We start from the raw sequence: 22,553 nt of genomic DNA on the forward strand, positions 1-22,553 counted from the left end.
TGACTAGGATATCTAGCAAAAGATTGCTCTTTAGACAAGAAATGTGCTCATTGTGGTAAGAAGGGCCATTCATCTACAAGAAGATATTTCAAGGAGAAACAAAAGAGCGAAAACCAACCGACAATAGCAATAAGAAGATGCAAAGATCAAGAACACATGTAGTAGATGGCAATGAAGATGAACATGAAGAAGTCAACCACAGCTTTTTCTCTGATTCTTAGTTTGGGGCACTATCAAAAGGATTACAAAAGATATTTCAAGGAGAAACAAAAGAACAAAACCAACCGACAACAGCAACAAGAAGATGGAAAGATCAAGAACACACGTAGTAGGTGGAAATGAAGATGAACATGAAGAAGTCAACAACCACATCTTTTTCTATGATTCTTAGTTTGGTGTACTTTCAAAAGACACCCTTTGATTACATCTATCTCTATTGATTATTGCATTTATGAGAGAGCTTAGGTATATGCTTAGTCTATACCATGATCAAAGCCCAAGGGTAGGGTTTCTAGAGACAGAATGTATTCTATCACTCTAACCTCCATTTTTTGTGCCATGATATGAGAATGTATGATATGATGTATTTATTGCTGTGAATATATCAATATCTCCCATGAGCCATCCAAATTAGAAAAGGTATCCTGGCCATGTGCAAGAGCCAAATGTTGTGGGGGATAAAATTTTCAAGTGGCCTAGATCATCACATGTGTAGTTGGCTTCCTAAATGTTTCCCATTATCATGTAAGTGTTAGTTGCATGCAACTAAATATAAACTTATAATTTGCTTGCTCTAAGGATCAACCAAAAGCGCACGAACAGAGAACATCTTCTTGAGGGAACACTCATGCTCATGTACACATCAAAATTTCCACTAAAATTACAAAATTTTGACTAGATTTCAAGCTTGTCTAGAAAAAAATGGCTCATTGTCTTATGAATGGCTCACTGCCTTATATACCCTAATCACTTCGGGGGGGGGGGGGGGGGGGGGGGGGGGGGGGGGGGGGGGGGGGGGGGGGCTGCTGCTGCTGCTAGCACAATTGGTTACTAAAAGCAAAGGGTGCTTCATGGACCCAAGAAAAACTAAATTTGTGTTTTTCAACAACTAAAACTGAAGAAAAGGACCAAAATCTTACACCATAATATTTGGGCGATTGTGCCTTTTTAATCATTGGTTGAGAACATGAACTTCCCCTTGTGCTGTAATTTTTGAGGGGGCTCCCAAATCTACAGCTAATTTTGCTACAAACACCTTGCCTAGCCTCTCCTTGGAGGATCACTCATGGCTCCTTAGAGCCAAACACCATCACAGAAGCCCACAGTCACAACGAAACTCCATTTCGAGGCATATCGGATTGGAAACTCTGTTTCCTAAAGTCCTCCATTTCTCGTTCCTTTGTTCCGTTTCTTCAAGATTCCGATGCATACAAAATATAACTATAAAAATCTATTTCAAAACAGTTCCATAGATAAGAGCAAGTCTTGGCAAGGTCGAGGAAGTCTTAGATGACCTTGCTGGTTTGGTTCTTCAAGCTTGAAAAAGAAAAATTTAAAAGCCAATACCAGAATTCAAAACCAAGGCATCCACCAGATGTACATTCTCCCCAAATTTTCATGTGAAACAGCTTCAGCAATCAATTGGTGAGCCTGTCCTTCAACTGAAAGAGGCAAAGAAGGAGCAGCACCAACTCCAACTACCACACCTTGTAATCTAGCTTTGATATTCGACAACGCCCTCTGCATAAGTCAGCTAGATTGTCAAAAACCATAACTGCAAATTCAGAACATGTTTAGATTTAGCACTAAGAAAAGTGCAAGTTATAAACTTATGGTAACCATCCAGAGGACAATATAATCAGTTTTTCACATTATTCTTGGGATCCCTACCGAGATTCGCTCTCCCCCCCTCCTCGGGCCTGCACCCCGTCCCTCACCATGACCCCCATCATCGTCCTGCCCAGTGCTCCACCACTACCCTAAACCTGTCATGGCCTGCCTTCCACCGCCTATCCTCAAGTCTGCTTGCCATGCGACACGAGAGAGAGAGAGAGAGAGAGAGAGAGAGAGAGAGAGAGAGAGAGAGAGAGAGAGAGAGAGAGAGAGAGAGAGAGAGAAATGAAATGAAATGTTATATTAACGTCTTCAAAAGGCCATAGTGACCTATGAGACCAGAAAGTTACAAGGTGGTGGATCTGATACAAAGTCAGAGTAACAAAATAACCTAATCAACAGTACAAAACAAAGATATATATTATGGGATTCTAGATAGGTCGATGTGAGCTAAGCCGAAAAATTGAGCAAGAATGGGCGGCTAGTTGGGATAGCTGAGTCACAAAAGATCTAGCATCGGTCGTTGGCGGATCTCATCAATTTCCTCCATGGTTAGTAGTCTGACCGGGCGTTGTGCATGCCTGGCCAGCGTGCTCTGAATCTTTTGACGTAGCCTCCGTCGATGCTGTGTAGTCCTGCGCAATCGTGGGCGCCTGGATTTCCCCAGTTCAATCGCTCGGTCAATCAATGTGCCTCTGGTGTGAGATGGGGGGGGGGAGCTCTGCTGTGGGAGTGGCTCTTGCGGCTGTCCCGTGTCTGCTCTGAAGAAGTCTGTAATCCGTCTTTGAGACTGGTTAGCCTCGCCATTCATCAGGCTCTCTCTGTGTCTGCGCAGCTCGAGCAAGAACAGACCCAGGCATCTTTGATCTTCGTATCCCATTACTCTTGAGAGTGGTCCAAAACCCTCTCTGAACAAGCAATGGAAGCGGCCTCGTATCTCGTAGTAGACGGGGCAACGGCATGTATGATGCACCTCTGTCTCAGGTTCCATGTCACACAAGGGGCATGTCCTGGCCTCTGCTGGTACTCCGCTATATCTCCCGGTTTCAATCCGCAGCTGGTGAGATGATGTGCGTAACTAGCCAATAGCACACCGTATCCCATGAGACAGGTGGGTATCCATGTATCTGGGTCTCATCACAAAACCATCTTCCGTAAGCTGGAGAAGGTGGTCTCTGTAGAAAGCCATCTTCGTGCCCAGTTCTTGTGCTGGTTGTATCCATGTCCTCTTGGTGTCTAGCTGGGTCAGGTCTTGGCGAATGAGCTTGGTGATCTCTGACTGTGTAAGAATGAGAGATGGTGCATCCAATGCATACTGGAATGGTGGCAGCCTGTCTATGCTGAACCAATGCGCCTGAAACCATGATGTCATCTCCCCATACCAGCATGTTGTATCTCCTTGTATGGCTAACTGTCGGGAGGACTCAAGTGTTATGCGAGCATATCTGTCTCTGGGAAGTTCCCATGTGCGGTTTATGAAGGAGACTGATCTGGTGAGCGCCTCTACCACTAGTGGGGGGGCCGCCAGCTCTGCACGAATAATGGCCCGTGGTACTGATGCCTTGGCTCTAATGAGCCGCGAGATCATAGAGACGAGAGGCTTCTCCATGTTCCCCCATCCGTCTGTGCGACCTGTCCTCCCGTGGTGATCCAATGAAGGTCCCCATATCTCAGCCCCATAGAGCAATGCTGAGGCCACCAAGGTGTCAAAGAGCCAGAGCTTCATCCCGGGTTCCTGAAACTGAACCTGCGAACACATCCTCTCCAATCTACCCAATGCTGCGTGGGCTCTAGTCAGTCTGGTCTCTGCTGCTCTTCTGAGTGAGAATGTGGGTCCAGTGAAAACCACTCCAAGGTAAGTGTAAGCGTCTATGTACTCCACAGTCTCCTACCCGTATGTGAATGTAGGTGCTGATCTCCCGATCCATTGTGGGGTGGTATTAAACACCATAACCTTGGTTTTACCAAGGCTGACAGACAAACCACTTTCGTGGGCAAACGTATGCAGAGCATCCAATTGGCGTTGCATTTCCTCCAGGGATTCGGAGATCAACACAATATCGTCCGCATATAACAAAAGTGGAATCCATGTCCCTGCCAACTGTGCACCTTTATCCCCGTCCTTGTCAATGTAGTCAAAAACCTCATCCACATACATACCGAAAAGAGTAGGAGAGAGTGGGCAACCCTGCTTCACCCCAATAGTGGAGTGAACCGGTATTGAGAGTCCCTCCGGGGTGCGTACATGCCCTACTACTGATCTGTATAATGCCATGATCCCCCAAATGAGCTCTGTGGGTACTCCCATTTCCTGTAATCTGCGCATCAGTCTAGCTCTGGGTACCGTGTCGAAAGCTTTGCGGAAGTCCACAAAGCTACAATAGATCCGTCTTCCATGAGATCTGCCTTCCTCGATGATGGCCCTGAGTGTTAGGATATGGTCAAGAGTAGAGAAGCCTCTCCTGAATCCTACCTGCCCAGTTGCACGCATTCCTTCCCTCTCTGCCCATCTACTCAGCTGTTGCTCAAGAATGGATGCATACAAACGTGCCAGTGTGTGCCCGATCATAATAGTGCGATAATTCCCAGGCTCCCTGGGGTCTCCTGATTTGAAGATAGATACTATCGTAGATAGGCTCCAGGTGTCCAGTAGGCCCTCACACATGGCACGGTTAAACATAACTGCTAGAAGCTCTGCTAGTAGGTCTTTGGCATGCATGAAATGCTTAGCTACTAGGCCCTCATGATCATATGCTCTCCCAGTCTTCATCCTATCAATAGCTTTCTTCACCATCTCAATGGTGAAAAAGACATATGTATGTGAGCATGGGTCGGGGGGGTTGGGGAGGGGCGGCTGTTCAGGTACTGTGTACAAAGATGATGCGTACTGACCCCAGGTCTCTGTGGAGGAAATAGCAAGGGGGGGGGGGGGGCTGCTCATGAAAGAGCCGCCACGCCTCACGCGAGTCTTGACTCATGAATAGCTGATATAGATCCTGCTCGAGTCGGGCCAAAAAAGCCTTCTTCTTCCGCCGCACCAGGCGTCGAAAGTCCATCTGTGACTGTCTGTGAGTAACGTCCCCCAACAGCACCTCCCTCTGAAGTCTGGCTCTAGTCTGGCGGCACTCCTCATCGTACCAGCTGTTCTGAGGCATGCTCCCAGATCGGCGGCTCTGCTCAGGCTGGGTGTGTGGGTATGCTTCTGCTGCTACCTCATGTAATGTCTGTGTCAGTATAGTAGTTTACTCCTCCAGAGGTCGCCCCGGGTCCTCAGTGCATAGGCGTCTGTAGATTCCGTCCATGTATACAGAGTTCGTCTCCCTTGTGAATGTGTAGCGAGTAGGGGGTGCTACTCGTGGCCTGTGTGCTACACTGAATTGGAAAGAGATGGTCATTGACACCAGAGCATGATCCACTGCCACCCCGACCGGTCTGGGCCCAACTGTGAGATCCTGGATACTAGAAATGATATTCGGTTGTGCCATGACATAGTCCACCGTGCTGGCTCCATGTCTATGTGGGAAGCATGTAAAACTTCCCGCAGCAGGAAATCTCTGTAGGCCGTTCAAGATGGCCAATCCATGTGCAGTGCCCATGTCTATCAGGTGTCGCCCATACTCAGTATATTCCTTATCGTGTGATAGTCTGGAAAGGCCCGTATCTGCCACATCTATCTCTCTTAGCATCTCCTCTGAAGTATCATAAAACACTACCTGGTGATGGGCAGTCCTAGCATTGAAGTCCCCGAGGATGATAATGTCACCGTCTCTAGAGAACTCTCATATGTCGTCATCTAAAATAGAGAAAGGGGATTGTCCCCTAGGTGGTGCATAAACTGATGTACTCGGGGGAAAGTAACAAATAGCTAGATAGAGGTATCTGCCTGTCTCTGCTTTCAGTCTCACCCACATGTACCTGGCCTGCTCGTCCCTGCGGGCTATATGTATCAGTGGCTACAAATCCTCTCTAAATAACACTGCCACTCCTCCCGAGCCCTGCCCTCTGTGCTCTGAGCATGTCTCCTGTCTGTAGGCTGTCTCCCACCTATATCCACTGATGTGAGGCATGGATTGCCCCGGGGCCTGGTGTGTCTCAGAGTAGAAAATGATGTCTCTTCCAGTAAAGCTATCCTCAAAAGCACCCACATCAAGACGCATAGATCCATTGCAATTCCAGGCAGCTACTTTGAGTGTGGTCCCATAAGTCTCGCACCGTCATGTGGAGCGTCGCTCCAGTATTACTACTTTTCCGTCTCGATAGAAAGCGATCTTGCCTTTCCCCCTTGCCGCTCTAATCTCCGGCGTTACTTCCTGCATATGAGCGATCTGCGAGAGGGTGAGATCGTCCCCGAGAAAGATGCCAGTCTCCTTAAGAGTTGGTCTTTTCTTCAAGAAAGACTTCTTTGCTTCCATAGAGGGAAAACGGAGGATGAGTGCTCTTTCTTTTGAGGTTTCTCCAATGCCTCCATTTTTCTTTATGTTGCCCACTCTCCATGCCCTTGTGTGTGTCGGCTCATGAATCCCCATCAGGGCTGTGAGTTCTTTTACCTCTTCGTCCACATTGCCTTTGTCTTTAAGACCGCAAATTCTCACATGTAAAGCGCGCACTCTTCTCCTCTGCTCCTCCTCTAGTGTCTGGTTAATGATGTTGTTGGGTGTGGATGTGGGCGTTATCTCCTTGTCTTTCCCTTTCTTGGCCACCTTGATCCATTTCTCGGCTTCGTTCGCCTTCTGTTGGGTTTTGGTAAGAACATCCACCCAAGAAGTCGTCATTTCTTTGTGTTGTTCTTCTCCCTCTTTGATGGCCAGTACTTGTTCCTTGATCGTGTTGATTTCTTCAATTACTGAGGGTTCCAGTTCGCCCTCTTCCAGTGTGTTTCTTGATCGGGCTTCCGCGAGTTCTTTCTTGAGTGACGCGATCTCTTCCTCTTGGGTTGTCACTCGGTCTTCCAGCGTGCTTATCTTGCTCTCTTGGATCAGCACACGTCCTTCGAGAATGTTTATTGTGCCCCAGAGATTGCGGTTCAACTTGGTGATGGTCTCCGTCATTTCCTCTTTGCATTTTCAAATGGCATCCTCTAGGGGGTCGGCTTTATCGTTTGTCTTCCTCATGCTTGATTGCTGTCCGCAAGGGGGGGGGTTAGATGCACGTATGCACCCACACTAGTAGCGGTCCCGGCGAGTGGTAGAGCGGGGGCGGTACGGCTCGGGGGTGAAAACGTTAGTTACGAGAGAGAGATAGGGGGGGGGGGGACTAAGTATGGTAGATAGAGTGGGGGGAACGGGGGCGGAAAACGGGGGCCCGGGGGGGGGGGGGGAATAGCTGAAAAAATTAAAGGGTTGATAAGAGAGAGAGAGAGAGAGAGAGAGAGAGAGAGAGAGAGAAGCAGTCGGGGGGGGGGGGAGGGAGGGGGAGAGAGCGATAGAGTGAGGTGAGGGGGCGAAAGTTTGAAAAAAAAATTTTTGGGGGGGGGGGGGGGGGGGGGGGAGAGAGAGTGGGCGATAGACTATAGTCAAAAAGTAAAAACTTAAAACTTAAAAAAGGGGCTGAAAAATGCGCGATAGACAAGGGATTAACCCGCAATAGACCAAAAAAGGGGGGGGGGGAGGTGGGCACGCGATAGACAGGAGGAGGAGAGAAAGAGGGGGGGGGTGATAGACAGCAGGGGGTGGGCGCGCGATAGGCAGCAGGGGAGCGAGAGACAGAGACAGAGAGAGAGAGAGAGAGAGAGAGAGAGAGAGAGAGAGAGAGAGAGAGAGAGAGAGAGAGAGAGAGAGAGAGAGAGTGCGGGGGCAGCAGGGAGCGCAAGAGAGGGGGGGGGGGGGGGGGGGGGGGGGGGGGGGGGCAGGGGCGGATAGCGCGCGAGAGAGAGAGGGTGCGGGGGCGGCAGGGCAGCACGAGGGGCAGCAGGTGTGCGGGGGCAGCAACAGCGCGAGGGGCAACAGGGGTAGCGAGAGAGAGCGGGGGGGGGGCAGGGGCAGGGGCAGCAAGGGTAGCGCGAGGGGCGAGAGAGAGAGAGAGAGAGAGAGAGAGAGAGAGAGAGAGAGAGAGAGGAGAGAGAGAGAGAGAGAGAGAGAGAGAGAGAGAGAGAGAGAGAGAGAGAGAGAGAGAGAGAAAATGAAATGAAATGAAATGAAATGAAATGAAATGTTATATTAACGTCTTCAAAAGGCCAGAATGACCTATGAGACCAAACTCATACAAAAGTGGTGAATCTGTTACAATGTCTGGGTACCTTAGTACTAAAGTACTAATTGTGAAAAGTGTGAAAGTGTGAAAATAAATGTGAAAAACTAAATACAAAGTATTAAATAAACTTCTTAGGAGCATTCTCGGTGTCTGGCTAGAATGCTTCTAATCCGTTGCTGTAGTCTCCTCCGGTGAAGTGTGCTTCTGCATCTCGGTCGTGGTCGTCTCGATTTCCTAAGCTCAATCGCCCTGTCAATGAGGGTGCCTTTCGTGTGAATGTGGGTACTCCTTTGTGCTGGCTGCTGGCCTCTTGCTTCTCCTTCCACTCCTGCTTCTCTCGATCCGAAGAAATCTGTGATCTGCCTCTGAGGTTGTAGTGCTCTTTGTCTTCTCATTAGATTATCCCTATGCCGATGTAGTTCCAGTAGGTACAAGCCTAAGCATCTTTGATCTTGGTATTGCATGACTCTATCTAGAGGTCCAAAGCCTTCTTTAAAAAGGCAATGGAAACGCCTACGTATCTCATAGTATACGGTGCAATGGCATATGTAGTGTAATTCTGTCTCCGGCTCCATTTCGCATAACTTGCAAATTCTGCTCTCAGGTGGGATTCCCCTAAATCTGCCAAATTCAATTTCCAGCTGGTGTGAGGATGTACGAATCTAACCAATAGCACATCTCAAACCATGAGACAGGTGGGTATCCATGTAGCTCGGGCGAATCACAAATCCATCTTCAGATAGTTGTAGGAAGTTTTCTTTGTAGTCCACCATCTTCGTGCCGAATTCTTGTGTAGGGTCTACCCATGTCCTCTTAGTATCCAATTGTATACGATCCTGACGGATGATTTTATTAATCTCCGTTTGTGTAATTGCCAGTGATGGAGCCTCAACAGGGGTAATCTTTCCATACTGAACCCGTGTCTCTGAAACCACGAGGACAGTTGCGCATACCAGCATGATAATTGTCGAGAGGATTCGAGGGCCAGTCTAGTATATCGGCAATTATTTGTACCCCACAAACCATGTATGAAGGACATTGATCTGGTAAGAGCTTCAATTTCTATCGGAGGGGCAGCTAGTTCCGCTCGGGTAATCGCGTGTGGTACGGAGGCCTTGGCTCTAATCATTTGGGAAATCATAGATACCAAAGGTCTCTCCATTGACTTCCAATTATCCTCATCCACAGATGGCCCCCAAATATGGACCCCATAAAGCATAGCCGAAGCCACCACAGTATCAAAGAGCCAAAGTTTTGTTCGTGGTTCCTGAAACTGCACTTGTGAACACATCCTCTCCAAACCTCCCAAGGCCGCAGAGGCTCTGGACAATCTAGCATCCGCTGCTTTCTTAAGAGTAAACTTCGGTCTTGCAAATACCACACCAGGGTATGTGTATGCATCTATGTACTCTACCGTATCCTGGCCATATGCAAATGTAGGTGCCGATCTCCTAACCCACTGCGGTGTGGTGTTAAACACCATAACTTTGGTTTTACCCAAGTTTACAGACCGTCCACTGTCCTCCGCGAATTTATGTAATGCATCTAGCTGCCTCTGCATTCCATCTGGTGATTCTGCTATCAATACAACATCATCAGCATACAACAACAAAGCGATCCATGACCCTGCAAGTTAAGCACCTCTGTCACCCTCTCTATCAATGTAATCTGATACCTCATCTATGTACATACCAAATAGAGTAGGGGACAGTGGGCATCCCTGCTTTACTCCAACGGTGGAATGAACAATGTCGGAATCCCCTTCTGGAGTACGTACATAACCAGTTACTGACCCGTATAAGGCCATGATCCCCCAAATAATCTCTTTGGGGACCCCTAACTCTTGCATCCTGCGCATCGATCTGGCCCCTGGTACTGTATCAAAAGCTTTCCGAAAATCCACAAAGCAACAATACATCCTTCTCCCGCTTGCTCTTCCTTCCTCAATAATGGCTCTGAGCGTAAGAATATGATCTAAAGTGGAATAACCCCTTCCTCAATAATGGCTCTGAGCTTGTCCTGTTGCCCTTAAGCCCTCATTCTCTGCCCATCTACTCAATTTTTGTTCTAGAATGGATGCGTACAGTCGGGTCAATGTGTGACCTACCATAATGGTACGGTACTTCCCGGGTATCATAGGATCCCCTGACTTGAAAATAGGTACGATAGTAGATAATTTCCAAGATCCAGGTAATTGACCCGATTAAACAAACGAGCAAGGACTTCTGAAAGTAGATCCCTGGCATGGATTAGATGTTCTGCTACTAAACCATCATGATCATATGCTCTTCTTGTCTTCATCTTATCAATGGCTTTTTTCACCATTTCCCTAGTAAAGAAAGTACTAGTAGCAGGGCATGGCTCTAGCGAATCTGGTAATGGAGGCTGTCCAGATACCATATATAATGATGTTACATATTGACCCCAAATCTCAGGACAAGTAATCGTCGGAGGCGATGAGTGCTCGTGAAATAAACGCCAGGCCTCATGTGAGTCCTGACTCAAGAAGAGCTGATATAAATCCTTCTCCAGTTTGGCTAAAAATGCCCTTTTCTTGCGACGTACTATACGCCCAAGAGCGATCCGAGACTGCTTATATGTGATGATCCCAAGTGTAAGCTATTTCTAGACCTGGATTCTCGTCTCTCTGCATTCCTCGTCATACCAACTGTTTTGAGGCATGTTCCCAGATCCTCTCTTCTAATCAGGTTGAGTATGTGGGTATGCCTCTTGTGCTGCTCCATGTAGTATCTCTGTTAACTGAGAAGTAATCTCCTCTATAGTATATACTGGCTCGGCTGCCCACATCCTATTATAGATCTTTTCCACATAGACTGAATCAGTTTCTGGCGTGAAAGTATATCTTGTGTGTGTCTTCTTCCTTTGTACTTGAGAGGCATTGTATTGGAAGGAGATTGATAAGGTCAAGAGAGCATAATCCACTGCAATCCCAACCGGTCTGGGTCCCACCTTAAAGTCCTCGATACTAGAAATAAAGCTTGGTGAAGTCATGACATAATCCACTGTACTGGCCCCATGCCTGTGCGGGAAGCATGTGAATCCCCACATAAAGGGAAATTCTCTAGGCCAAACCATGTATAGTTGCCATCTCCATGAGATGTCTCCCATATTCAGTGTGTTCTTTATCCTGTGAGTTTCTAGTAAGCCCCCTCTGTGATAAATCCACTTCTCTGAGCATTTCCTCAGAAGTATCATAGAATACTGCTTGAGAGTTGGCCGTTCTGGCATTAAAGTCTCCTAAGAGAACGATGTCTCCATCTCTAGAGAACTCCCATATGTCATTATTCAATATGGAAAAAGGGGACTGTCCTTTAGGTGAGGAGTAGACTGATCTACTTGGAGGGAAGTAGCATATAGCGATATATAGAAATCTACCTGTCTCGGCTCTCATTCTCACCCACATATACCTTGCTTGCTCATCTTTCCTGATAATTTGTAGTAGCGGTTTCAGCTCCTCTTTAAATAAGACTGCTACTCCTCCTGAACCCCGGCTACCTCGTAGAGATCTCTTGTCTGGTCGACCAGCTGTTTCCCATAAATAACCCTTCACATGTGGCATAAGCTGTCCCGATATCTAATGTGTCTCTGAGTAGAAAACTATGTCTCTGTCCCTAAAGCTGTCTTCAAAGGCACCTACATCTAGCCTATATGATCCATTACAATTCCACGCAGCTATCCGGAGCGTCGCCCCATAGGTCTCGCACCGTCATGATGAGCGCTTTTCCAGAACCACTACTTTCCCTCCTCTACAAAAGGCGATTTTCCCCATTTCTCTTGCTGCCCTGATCTATGGCATCAACTCTTGCATGTGTGCCACTTGTGCCAATGTAAGGTCATCTCCCAGGAAAATACCGGTTTTCTTAAGAGTTGGCCTCTTCTTTAGAAATTCTTTCCTTATTTCTATATTCAGGAAGTGGAGAATAAGTGCCCTATCCTCTACGTTTCCCTTCTCATCGATTCCTTTCTTGCCCACTCTCCATGCACTTGTGTGAGTAGGGTTTGTGATGCCCATGCATTGTAGCAGTTCCTTCACTTCTTCATCTACATTCTCTTTGTCTTTGACTCCTGTGACCCGCACATGCAGAGCCCGATTCTTCCTTTTCTGCTCTTCCTCAATGGTCATATTAATAATGGTGGAGGTAGGTGTGGTCTCGGGCATCTGGGCCTTCCCAAGAGATAATGCATGAGTCGCTGGTGGATCTCATCAATCTCCTCCATGGCAATAGTCTGACCCGGCGAGCCAAATTGATCTGAATCCTCTGATGCAGGCTCCGTCGATGCTGTGTAGTCCTCCGCAGTCATGGGCGTCTGGATCTCCCCAGCTCAGTCGCTCGGTCGATCAGTGTGCCTCTAGTGTGAGGCGATGAGCTCTGTTGTGGTAGTAACTCCTCCGGGTGTCCACTAGCATCTCTAAAGAAGTCTGTGATCTGTCTCTGAGACTGGCTAGCCTCTCCTCTCATCAGGCTCTCTCTGTGTCTGCGCAGGTCGAGCAAAAACAAACCCAGGCATCTCTGATCCTCGTACCGCATGACTCTAGAGAATGGTCCAAAGCCCTCTCTGAACAAGCAATGGAAGCGGCCTCGTACCTCATAGTAGACGGGGTAGTGGCATGTGTAGTGCGACTCTGTCTCAGGCTCGATGTCACACAAGGGGCATTGTTGCTCAATTGGCTTTATCTGACAGAAAAATAATTCTAAATGAATTATTGGATTTATAAGTGAGAGGGTTTTCTCGCTTGAAACACCAAGAAACTAATTCTAAATGAATTATTGGAATTTTAAGTGAGAGGGTTTTTCTCACTGGAGACATCCGAGTACAGAGTATTCGTAGTGCGTCATTCAAAGTAATGACGGGAGCACTGTGAACGGGAATATCTGTAAGGCCACCAAGAACGGGTCTGATGCGTCACATCGGATGGGTGACAGGGAGCATCGGGAAGAAGTATCCGACCATCCGGGAACGGACATCTCTGATGCGTCATAGGATGGGTGACATAGAGCATCGTGAAGGGGATTGTACCGTAAGTTCGGTAGGAAAGGACTGGGTGATGGGTATTCCTGATGCGTCACAAGGTGGGTGACCACTGACCGGTGCATCAGAAAGGGGATATCCATAGTCGAGAGGAAATCCGAACTGGAAAGAGGAATACGCGTAAAGACGCAAGCACAAGAATAAAGATGGGTTCTGAGAAGTTTTTCTTAAAAAGCGAAATATTTTAACGAGTTATTCGGGAAGAGCAGACGCTTTCCCGCGAAGAATCTATGTTTGCATTTCATTTGTGCATGTGGTTGCATCCAGGGACGCCTGGGAAGTGCTGTGAAAGCATTGATTTTAACTTATAAGGTTTTATTGAGTTTTTCGGCAAGTTCAGACCAATTTTAAAAATATGCCGGCTGTCCACTTAATAAGTGGGCAGCCACTTAGAAAATAAAGCAACAAAACCAGCCAGTGAATTCTCTCTCCCTATTTCGGGTAGAACCGTTAAAAAAATAAAGCGAAAAAAGAAACGACCGCGATCTCTCCGCGAGCAGCTATTCGTGCCGTGGTGAAGGAGCTATAAAAGCACCACATGCCCTCACTGAAGGGAAGTTGCCAGCGCCAGCAAGAGAAGACTCTGCCGCCAGAAGACGCGAGAGATCGCGAAACAACGAAGCACGGAAGTCGCTTTTCTCGTGCAAGAGCGACAGGTACCTATTGTGGATTCGCCATACGAATTGTTGTCGTGTGTTTGCAGGTACTTCATCGCGAAGGAGAAGCGAAAAGGCTTCGGCCTATGCTTGGGAATTCCGGAAACGCGGTATTCGGAAATTGTCTGCGGAGTCTCAACTCCGAGTACAGACGGAAAAAGGATTGAGAGCTTGTCTCTCGGATTTCCCTTACGGGAAGGAACGACCATCGAGTCAGAGATTTAGAACGGAGGGGTTTTCTCCGGTTCTTGTGCTTCTAAAAAGATTCTTCCTAACAAAGAATACTCTTTAAGGGGGGAGACCAGCCCATCTTCTAGTCCCCAGTACTGTGTGTCGATCTTCTCTCTCTCTCTCTCTATTTATTTCTCTCTATATCCTTTGGCTTCAGTATTAAGTGATAAATTCTATTTATCCGAGTATATTTTATATTGTTATGCGCTCCCGTTTGTGACAGGCATGTCCTGGCCTCTGCTGGTACTCCGTTGTAACTCTCAGTCTCGATCCGCAGCTGGTGTGAAGATGTGCGTATCTGGCCAATAGCACATCGTATCCCATGAGACAAGTGGGTGTCCATGTATTTGGGCCTCGTCACAAAACCATCCTCCGTAAGCTGGAGGAGATGCTCTCTATAGAAAGCCATCTTCGTGCCCAGCTCCTGTGCTGGCTCTATCCATGTCCTCTTGGTGTCTAGCTGAGTCAAGTCCTGGCGAATGAGCCTGGTGATCTCGGATTGTGTAAGAGTCAGAGAGGGCGCATCCAGTGAGTACTGGAAGGGAGGCAATCTGTCTATGCTGAACCCATGCGCCTGAAACCATGATGTCATCTCCCCATACCAGCATGCTGTATCTCCCTGCATGGCTAACTGTCGAGAGGACTCAAGTGCAAGGCGTGCATATCTGTCTCTAGGAAGTTCCCACATGCGGTGTATGAAGGAGACAGATCTGGTGAGCGCCTCAACCACTACTGGGGGGGCAGCTAGCTCTGCTCGTACAATAGCACACGGTACTGAAGCCTTCGCTCTAATGAGCCGCGAGATCATAGAGACAAGAGGCTTCTCCATGTCCCCCCATCCATCACTGCGGCCTTTCCTCCATGATGATCCAGTGAAGATCCCCAAATCTCAGCTCCATAAAGCAATGGAGAAGCCACCAAAGTGTCAAAGAGCCATAGCTTCGTCCGAGGCTCCTGAAACTGAACCTGTGAACACATCCTTTCCAATCTACCCAATGCTGCATGGGCTCTGGTCAATCTAGTCTCTGCTGCCCTCCTCAATGAAAATGTTGGCCCACAGAAACCACTTCAAGGTAAGTGTAAGCATCTGTATACTCCACCTTCTCTTGGCCGTATGTGAATGTGGGCGCTGACCTCTTGATCCACTGTGGGGTGGTATTAAATACCATGACCTTGGTTTTACCAAGGTTGATGGACAAACCACTTTCCTAGGCAAACCTATGCAAAGCATCCAAGTGACGGTGCATCCCCTCCGGAGCGTCAGAGATCAACACAATATCATCAGCATATAACAATAGTGGAATCCATGTCCTTGCCAGCTGTGCACCTCTATCACCATCTCTCTCAATGTAGTCAGAAACCTCATCCACATACATACCAAATAGAGTAGGAGAGAGCGGGTAGCCTTGCTTCACCCCAATAGTGGAGTAAACCGGTATGGATAGACCCTCTGGGGTGCGTACATGCCCCACTACTGACCTGTATAATGCCATGACCCCCCAAATGAGCTTTGTGGGTACTCCCATCTGCTATAATCTACGCATCAATCTAGCTCTAGGCACTGTGTCAAATGCTTTGCGGAAATCCACAAAGCTACAATAGATCCGTCTCCCACGCGATCTGCCCTCCTCAATGATGGCTCTGAGTGTCAAGATATGGTCAAGAGTAGAAAAACCCCTCCTGAAACCTGCTTTCCCGGCTGCGCATATCCCCTCCCTCTCTACCCATCTACTCAGTTCCTGCTGCTCAAGAATAGATGCGTACAACCGTGCCAATGTGTGTCCATTCATGATAGTGCGATAATTCCCAAGCTCCATAGGGTCTCCCGACTTGAAGATAGGTACAATAGTAGATAGGCTCCAAGTATCAGGCAAGCCCTCACACATGGCACAGTTAAACATAACTGCTAGAAGCTCTGCTAGTAAATCTCTGGCATGCGTGAAATGCTCAACCACTAAGCCATCATGATCATATGGTCTCCCAATCCTCATTCTGTCAATGGCCTTCCTCACCATCTCAGCGGTGAAAAGAGCACATGTGTGTGGGCATGGATCGCGGGGGTCGGGAAGGGGGGGCTGCTCAGGAACTGTGTACAGAGATGATGCATATTGGCCCCAGGCCTCTGTAGAAGTGATGGCGGGGGGGGGGGGGCGGGAGTGCTCATGAAAGAGCCACCATGCCTCACGTGAGTCCTGACTCAAGAATAGCTAGTATAGATCCTGCTCTAGGCGAGCCAAAAATGCCCTCTTCTTCCGCCGCACTAGGCGTCGGAAGTCAATCTGTGAACTGTCTGTGAGTGATGTCCCCCAAAAGCACCTCCCTCTGAAGTTTCGCTCTAGTGTCCCGGCATTCCTCATCATACCAACTGTTCTGGGGTATGCTCCCCGAACGGCGTCTCTGCTCAGGCTAGGTATGTGGGTATACCTCTCTGCTACATCATGTAGTGTCTGTGTCAGTATAGTAGTAAGCTCCTCCAGAGGTCGCCCTGGCTCCTCTATGCACAGGCGTCTGTAGATCCCATCTATGTATACAGAGTCCGTCTCCCGCGTGAAGGTGTAGCGAGTAGGGGCTGTTGCCCGTAGCCTGTGTGCTACACTAAACTGAAAAGAGATGGTCAACGACACAAAAGCATGGTCCACTGCCACACCAACAGGTCTGGGTCCAACCATGAGATCCTAGATACTAGAGATGAGGCTTGGTTGTGCCATGACATAATCCATTGTGCTGGCTCCATGTCTGTGTGGAAAGCATGTAAAACCTCCCGCAGCTGGAAATCTCTGTAGGCCATTCAAGATGGCCAATCCATGTGCAATCCCCATGTCTATCAAGTGTCGTCCATACTCAGTGATGAGCGCGGAGCGGTGTGTGCAAGTGAAAGAGCACACGAAGAAGTGCAGGGTGTGCACCTTGGAGAGGGGCGAGTGCAAGCAGGAAGCAGGGCGCTAGCAGAACGAAGAGAGAGAGAGAGAGAGAGAGAGAGAGAGAGAGAGAGAGAGCGCTACTTGTTAGCTGGGGGGAATAAGTGAGTGAGTTTTAATGAACTCACATTCCCTTTATTAAAATGTATAGAACCAATTTAAAGTTAGTGGCCAAGTTCAATGTGAACTTGGCCAAAGGTTAGTAACCTTTAAAATATACATTAAAGGGGGCCATTTGGGCCTTTAACCCAACAACCTCGCACTTAAAGGCATAAATGGGACCTTTAAGCTACGTGACTCCCACCATCTCTATACATAGATGATGTTGTGCTTTGGATAGGCACTTAGTGAGAGCATCTGCTGGATTTTGTGATGTATGGACCTTAACCAATGTAATAAGCCCATCCTCAAGCACTTCTCGAATGAAGTGATACCGCACATCAATATGCTTTGTGCGTGCATGAAACATGGCATTCTTTGCCAGACATATGGCACTCTGGCTATCACAACCAAGCATAGAGACCTTGGCAGGCAAACCAAACTCACTGCATAGGCGTGCTAACCAAATAGCTTCTTTAGAAGCCTCAGTGGCTGAAATATATTCAACCTTTGTAGTAGACAATGCAGCGATCTTTTGCAATCTAGAACACCATGAAACAGCACCTCCCGCAAGAGTAAATACATAGCCACTTGTGGATTTTCGTGTATCCACATCACCAGCCATGTCAAAGTCACAAAATCCCTTCAACTCCATTGGTCCTTTACCATATCAGAGGCATTTGTTTTTAGTCCCTTTCAAGTACCTCATAATGGACTTCATGGCATCCCAATGCAACCTGCTTGGATTAGCCATAAATAGGCTCACGACTCCCACTGCATGGGCTATGTCAGGCCTAGTAGCAACCATAGCATACATAAGTGAACCACAAGCTGAAGCATAAGGCACACTTTGCATGTCATTGGCTTCTTCCTTTGACTTAGGACAATCATCCTTGGAGATTTTGACATATGGCTGTAATGGCACACCAAGAGGCTTAGCTTCAGCCATGTTAAATATGTCAAGCACCTTTTCAATGTACTTTTCTTGCGACAAATACAATAGGCGCTTGTCTCTTTGCCTTGTAACACGCACTCCAAGTATATGTTCAGCTGCCCCAAGGTCTTTCATTGAAAATGCAGATTTCAGCTGCCCTTTAAGAGCATCAACAATGCTTCTTTTCTTTTCTTTGCAGCTATCAACATATCATCAACATAGAGCACAAGAATGATAGGGCTGCCATCCTCATCACGTTTGGTATACAAACAATGCTTCTTTTCTTTTCTTTGCAGCTATCAACATATCATCAACATAGAGCACAAGAATGATAGGGCTGCCATCCTCATCACGTTTGGTATACAAACAATGCTCTGCATGGCTTCTTTTGTAACCATGTTTAAGCATAAAGCGATCAAACTTCTTGTACCACTGTCTACATGATTGTTTCAACCCATACAAGCTTCTATTGAGCATACATACCAAATGTTCCTTGCCAGGAATAACAAAACCCTCGGGTTGCTTCATGTAAAGCTCTTCTTCCACATCACCATGCAAGAAAGCGGTATGTACATCCATTTGGTCCATTTCCAAATCAAGAGCAGCCACTATGGCAAACAATACACGCAAAGTGGTCATCTTCACAACAGGAGAGAACACCTCCTCAAAGTCTATGCCCTTGGTTTGAACATATCCCTTTGCAACTAGCCTTGCCTTATACTTGGGTTTGCATCAACAGTCTTGATTTTATACACCCATTTGTTAGGAATAGCCTTCCTTCCTTTGGGCAATTCAACCAAATCCCAAGTATGATTAGCATGCAAAGCTTTAATCTCTTCCTGCATAGCAAGTTCCCACTTGTCGCTGTGCTCACATGTCTTTGCCTCTTTATACGTAAGAGGCTCTCCCTCATCTGTCAACATAATGTAATGCAAAGAGGGATCATATATGCTCACAGACCGTCTTTGACGAGTAGACCGCCTCACCCAATGATCCAGATTATCCGGCAATGGGTTTACATCAGGTGGCATGATAAAATCATCAACAATGGGCTGTTGTCCATCATTTTCAGCATTGTTTCTTGGCTGCAAATGCCCTTAAGGAGCCTCAATTTATTGTCCAACATCATCTGGCTCAAACACCACTGGATCATCTACATTTTCAACCATATGTGGTGCATCCTGAGGGTCAAAAATAGGCATGGGTGGCTGGTCATGTTAAAATTTGACCCTTTTATGGTCATGCTTTGAGGCACAATTGTTTTGAAGCAACCTTGCCTCATTAAAAACATCCCGGCTACGTACAACCCTTTTGAGCTGAGGTAACCAAATCCTGTAACCCATTTCGCCTTCTTCACCATATCCCATGAAGAGGCCTTTAATGGACTTGGCATCTAGTTTACTCCTCAACTCAAGTCTAACATGCACAAAAGCCTCGCAACCAAAAATGTGTAAGTGATCATATGAAGCAGGCTTGCCAGACCAAACCTCTTCAAGGATGTCACCTTTCAAAGACATGTGAGGGGATCGATTGCATATATGCACTGCAGTTTTCAAAGCTTCTCCCCAAAATCCATGAGAGAGATTAACTGTGAACAGCATGCATCTCACCCTCTCACAAAGTGTCCTATGAATCTTTCAGCCACACCATTAGAAGAGTGGCTGTATGGCACAGTAAGCTCCCACTTAATGCCCAAATTTTCACAAAACTTGTTAAATTCAGCACTTGTGAACTCCCCCCCATTGTCCATACGCAAGCATTTTAGCTTTTTACATGTTTGGGTGGTCACAAATGCATGAAATTTCTTAAACGCAGCAAAGGCTTCATCCTTAGATTTAAGCAAATAAACCCAAATTTTCCTAGAATGATCATCAACAAAGGAGACAAAATAGCATGTACCTCCCATAGACTTAGTAGGCAAGCTACATACATCAGAGTGTACAAGATCAAGCACACAAGATTTACGAGAGACACCAAAGTAATAAGAACGCTTTACTTGCTTGCCATATTGACATTCATTACAAAAGTCGAGCTTTGTGAAAGCATCAAGCTTGTTCAAAGTACAAAGCTTAGAAAGGCCCTTTTGGCTCATATGGCCAAGCCTCTTGTGCCACAACTCCATGTGAGAGTTAATTTCAGCCAATGCAATAAACTTGCCCAACACGGCCTTTCCATGCATGCAGTAAAGTGTCCCTTTCTTTGTGCCCTTTACTATCAACCTTGAGCCTTTAGTCATTTTCCATGATCCTCTCTCAAACAAGATGCTGTAACCATGCATATTCATCTGACCAAACGAAAGCACTCTTCTTAATTCCCGGCACATATCTAACATCATGCAAGACAAGCTCATTTGTGTCATCTATGGAGAGATGCACAGTGCCAATACCCTCAATGGAACATGCATGATTGTTTCCAAGGTATACATGGCCACACTTGCCTGCATCAAAAGTAGAGAAACACTCCTTGATAGGAGTCACATGAAATGAAGCACCGGAATCAACAATCCAAGCCTGGGATAATGCAAAATTGACAGTCAACAAAGCATCAATAAGATCACTCTTGGTGATCTGCATGTCCTGTGAATGAACATTAAGAGAGGCATCAAAGTCATAAGCATCATCATCTGACAAAGTGGCACACAAGATGTCCTTTACATCTGACAGCTCCTCAATCACAACACTAGAAGCCACATTGGCCTTCTGTCTTTTGAGCTATCCTGTGCATCTGCCGTGACTTCCTTCTTCTCTTTCTTCTTGTCTCCGCCATTCTTTTTCTGTTCTAACTCAGCTTTATAGTACTTGCAATCTGGTTTCTTGTGACCTTTCCTGCCACACTGATAGCAAGTCACATCACCCTTGCCTTTGTTGGCATTTCCCCTTTCCTTACTCTTACTCTTACTCTTACTCCTTTGTGCATAAGCATTCTTATTTTCTGTCCTGCCTCTAACCATGTTCGCAAAGCTGTCTCTCTCTCCACTTGCTTTCCTCCTTACTCTTACTCTTACTCCTTTGTGCATAAGCATTCTTCTTTTCTGTCCTGCCTCTAACCATGTTGGCAAAGCTGCCTCCCTCTCCACTTGCTTTCCTCCTGATTTCCTCATTCAAGATAGAACCCCTAACACCATCAAAGGTCAAATTGGGATTATTGAATAATGAAACCACTAATGTTTCCCATGACTCAGGTAAGGTCATAAGCAAGAAGATACCTTTCAACTTATCATCAAAAGGAGGCAAGCCTGAGTCCTGTAACTGCGACAAAGTACCTGCGAACAACGACAAGTGCTCTGCAGCGCTCTTGGACTCATCTAGTTGCATGCCAACAAGTTTTCGCATCAAATGCACTTGGTTGACAAGCATTGTATTCTCATACATTCCCTTTAACTTCTCCCACACATCAAAAGTACTTGTGAGACCTTTCACATCAATGACTGTCTCATCGGTCATAGCCATTTTAATGTATGTAACAGCCTTCCTGTTCAAGCTAACCCATGCTTCATCTATCATATTCTGTGGCTTTACCTGTTCAAGTGCCCCTTCACAATCCTTAAGAAATAGGATTCCCTGGATCCTGTCTTTCCAAAGGTCGAAGCCTGTTCCATCGAACCTCCAAATCTTGAAGAGATTCTTCACATCCAAAGAAGATAAGGCCATAGTTGCACGAATAAGAGGGCTAATACGCTGAATTTTTGGGCCAAATACACAAAAACCAAAGTATAGCCTCACAGAGGTGTGCACTACAGTTCCAAATGGTCACAGGAGCAATTTGGGGCAAAATAGGTCGATTTGGGCACAAAAAACAATTTCTAAGATTTATGCTCTCCATAGGGGGGGAGCTAATTTTGCTCGAATGATATCATGCGGTACGGAAGTCTTGGCTCTAATCAACCGAGAGATCATAGATACGAGGGGCTTCTCCATACACCTCCAACCATCCTGGCCTACAGAAGGTCCCCAAACCTGCACCCCATATAACATCGTAGAGGCAACCAAAGTATCAAAGAGCCATAACTTTGTCCTAGGTTCCTGGAACTGAACCTGCGAACACATCCTCTCCATTCCTCCCAGAGCCGCACCAGCTCTAGTTAGTCTAGTCTCTGCCGCTCTTCTCAAAGAAAATCTCGGCCCAGTAAAGACTACCCCTAGGTAAGTGTATGCATCTGTATACTCCACAATCTCCTGACCGTATTTGAAAGTACGTACTGATCTCCTGACCCATTGCGGTGTGGTGTTAAACACCATAACCTTGGTTTTACCTAGGTTTACACACAATCCACTATCCTCTGCCAAACTGCGTAGTGCATCTAAACGTCATTGCATACCTTCTGGTGAGTCCGATACCAACAGAATATCATCAGCATATAGCAACAATGGGATCCATGTCCCTACCAGCTGGGCACCCCTCTCACCCTCTCTGTCAATGTAATCAGACACCTCATCAACATACATACCAAATAGAGTAGGCGACAATGGGCAACCCTGTTTCACTCCAGTAGTAGAGTGAACTAAATCGGATACCCCTTCCGGAGTGCGTACATGTCCCATCACTGATCTGTACAAAGCCATAATCCCCCAAATCACCTCTATGGGCACCCCCATCTCCTGTAGTCTGCGCATCAATCGAGCTCTTGGTACCATGTCAAAT

At 46.8% G+C, this 22,553-nt stretch overlaps 1 protein-coding gene across 3 annotated transcripts in view; it reads right to left on the reverse strand.

The window, feature by feature from the left end:
* Positions 1–1,084: 1,084 nt before the first annotated feature.
* The window catches only part of ATR (Ataxia telangiectasia-mutated and RAD3-like protein), a 95,806-nt gene continuing 74,337 nt past the window's right edge, over positions 1,085–22,553 (reverse strand). For 2 of the 3 annotated variants that reach the window (XM_086495892.1, XM_086495895.1), the window contains one exon: positions 1,582–1,740. In XM_086495892.1, the coding sequence (XP_086352018.1) occupies positions 1,715–1,740 (26 nt within the window). In that variant the 3' untranslated portion in view covers positions 1,582–1,714. Of the gene's footprint in view, positions 1,741–22,553 lie in introns of all 3 variants that reach the window. The other variant, XM_086495894.1, reaches the window with a different exon arrangement.

This window comes from Adiantum capillus-veneris, chromosome 22, assembly GCF_014529385.1.
Source record: "Adiantum capillus-veneris isolate H3 chromosome 22, ASM1452938v2, whole genome shotgun sequence".
Taxonomy (NCBI): Eukaryota; Viridiplantae; Streptophyta; class Polypodiopsida; order Polypodiales; family Pteridaceae; genus Adiantum; species Adiantum capillus-veneris.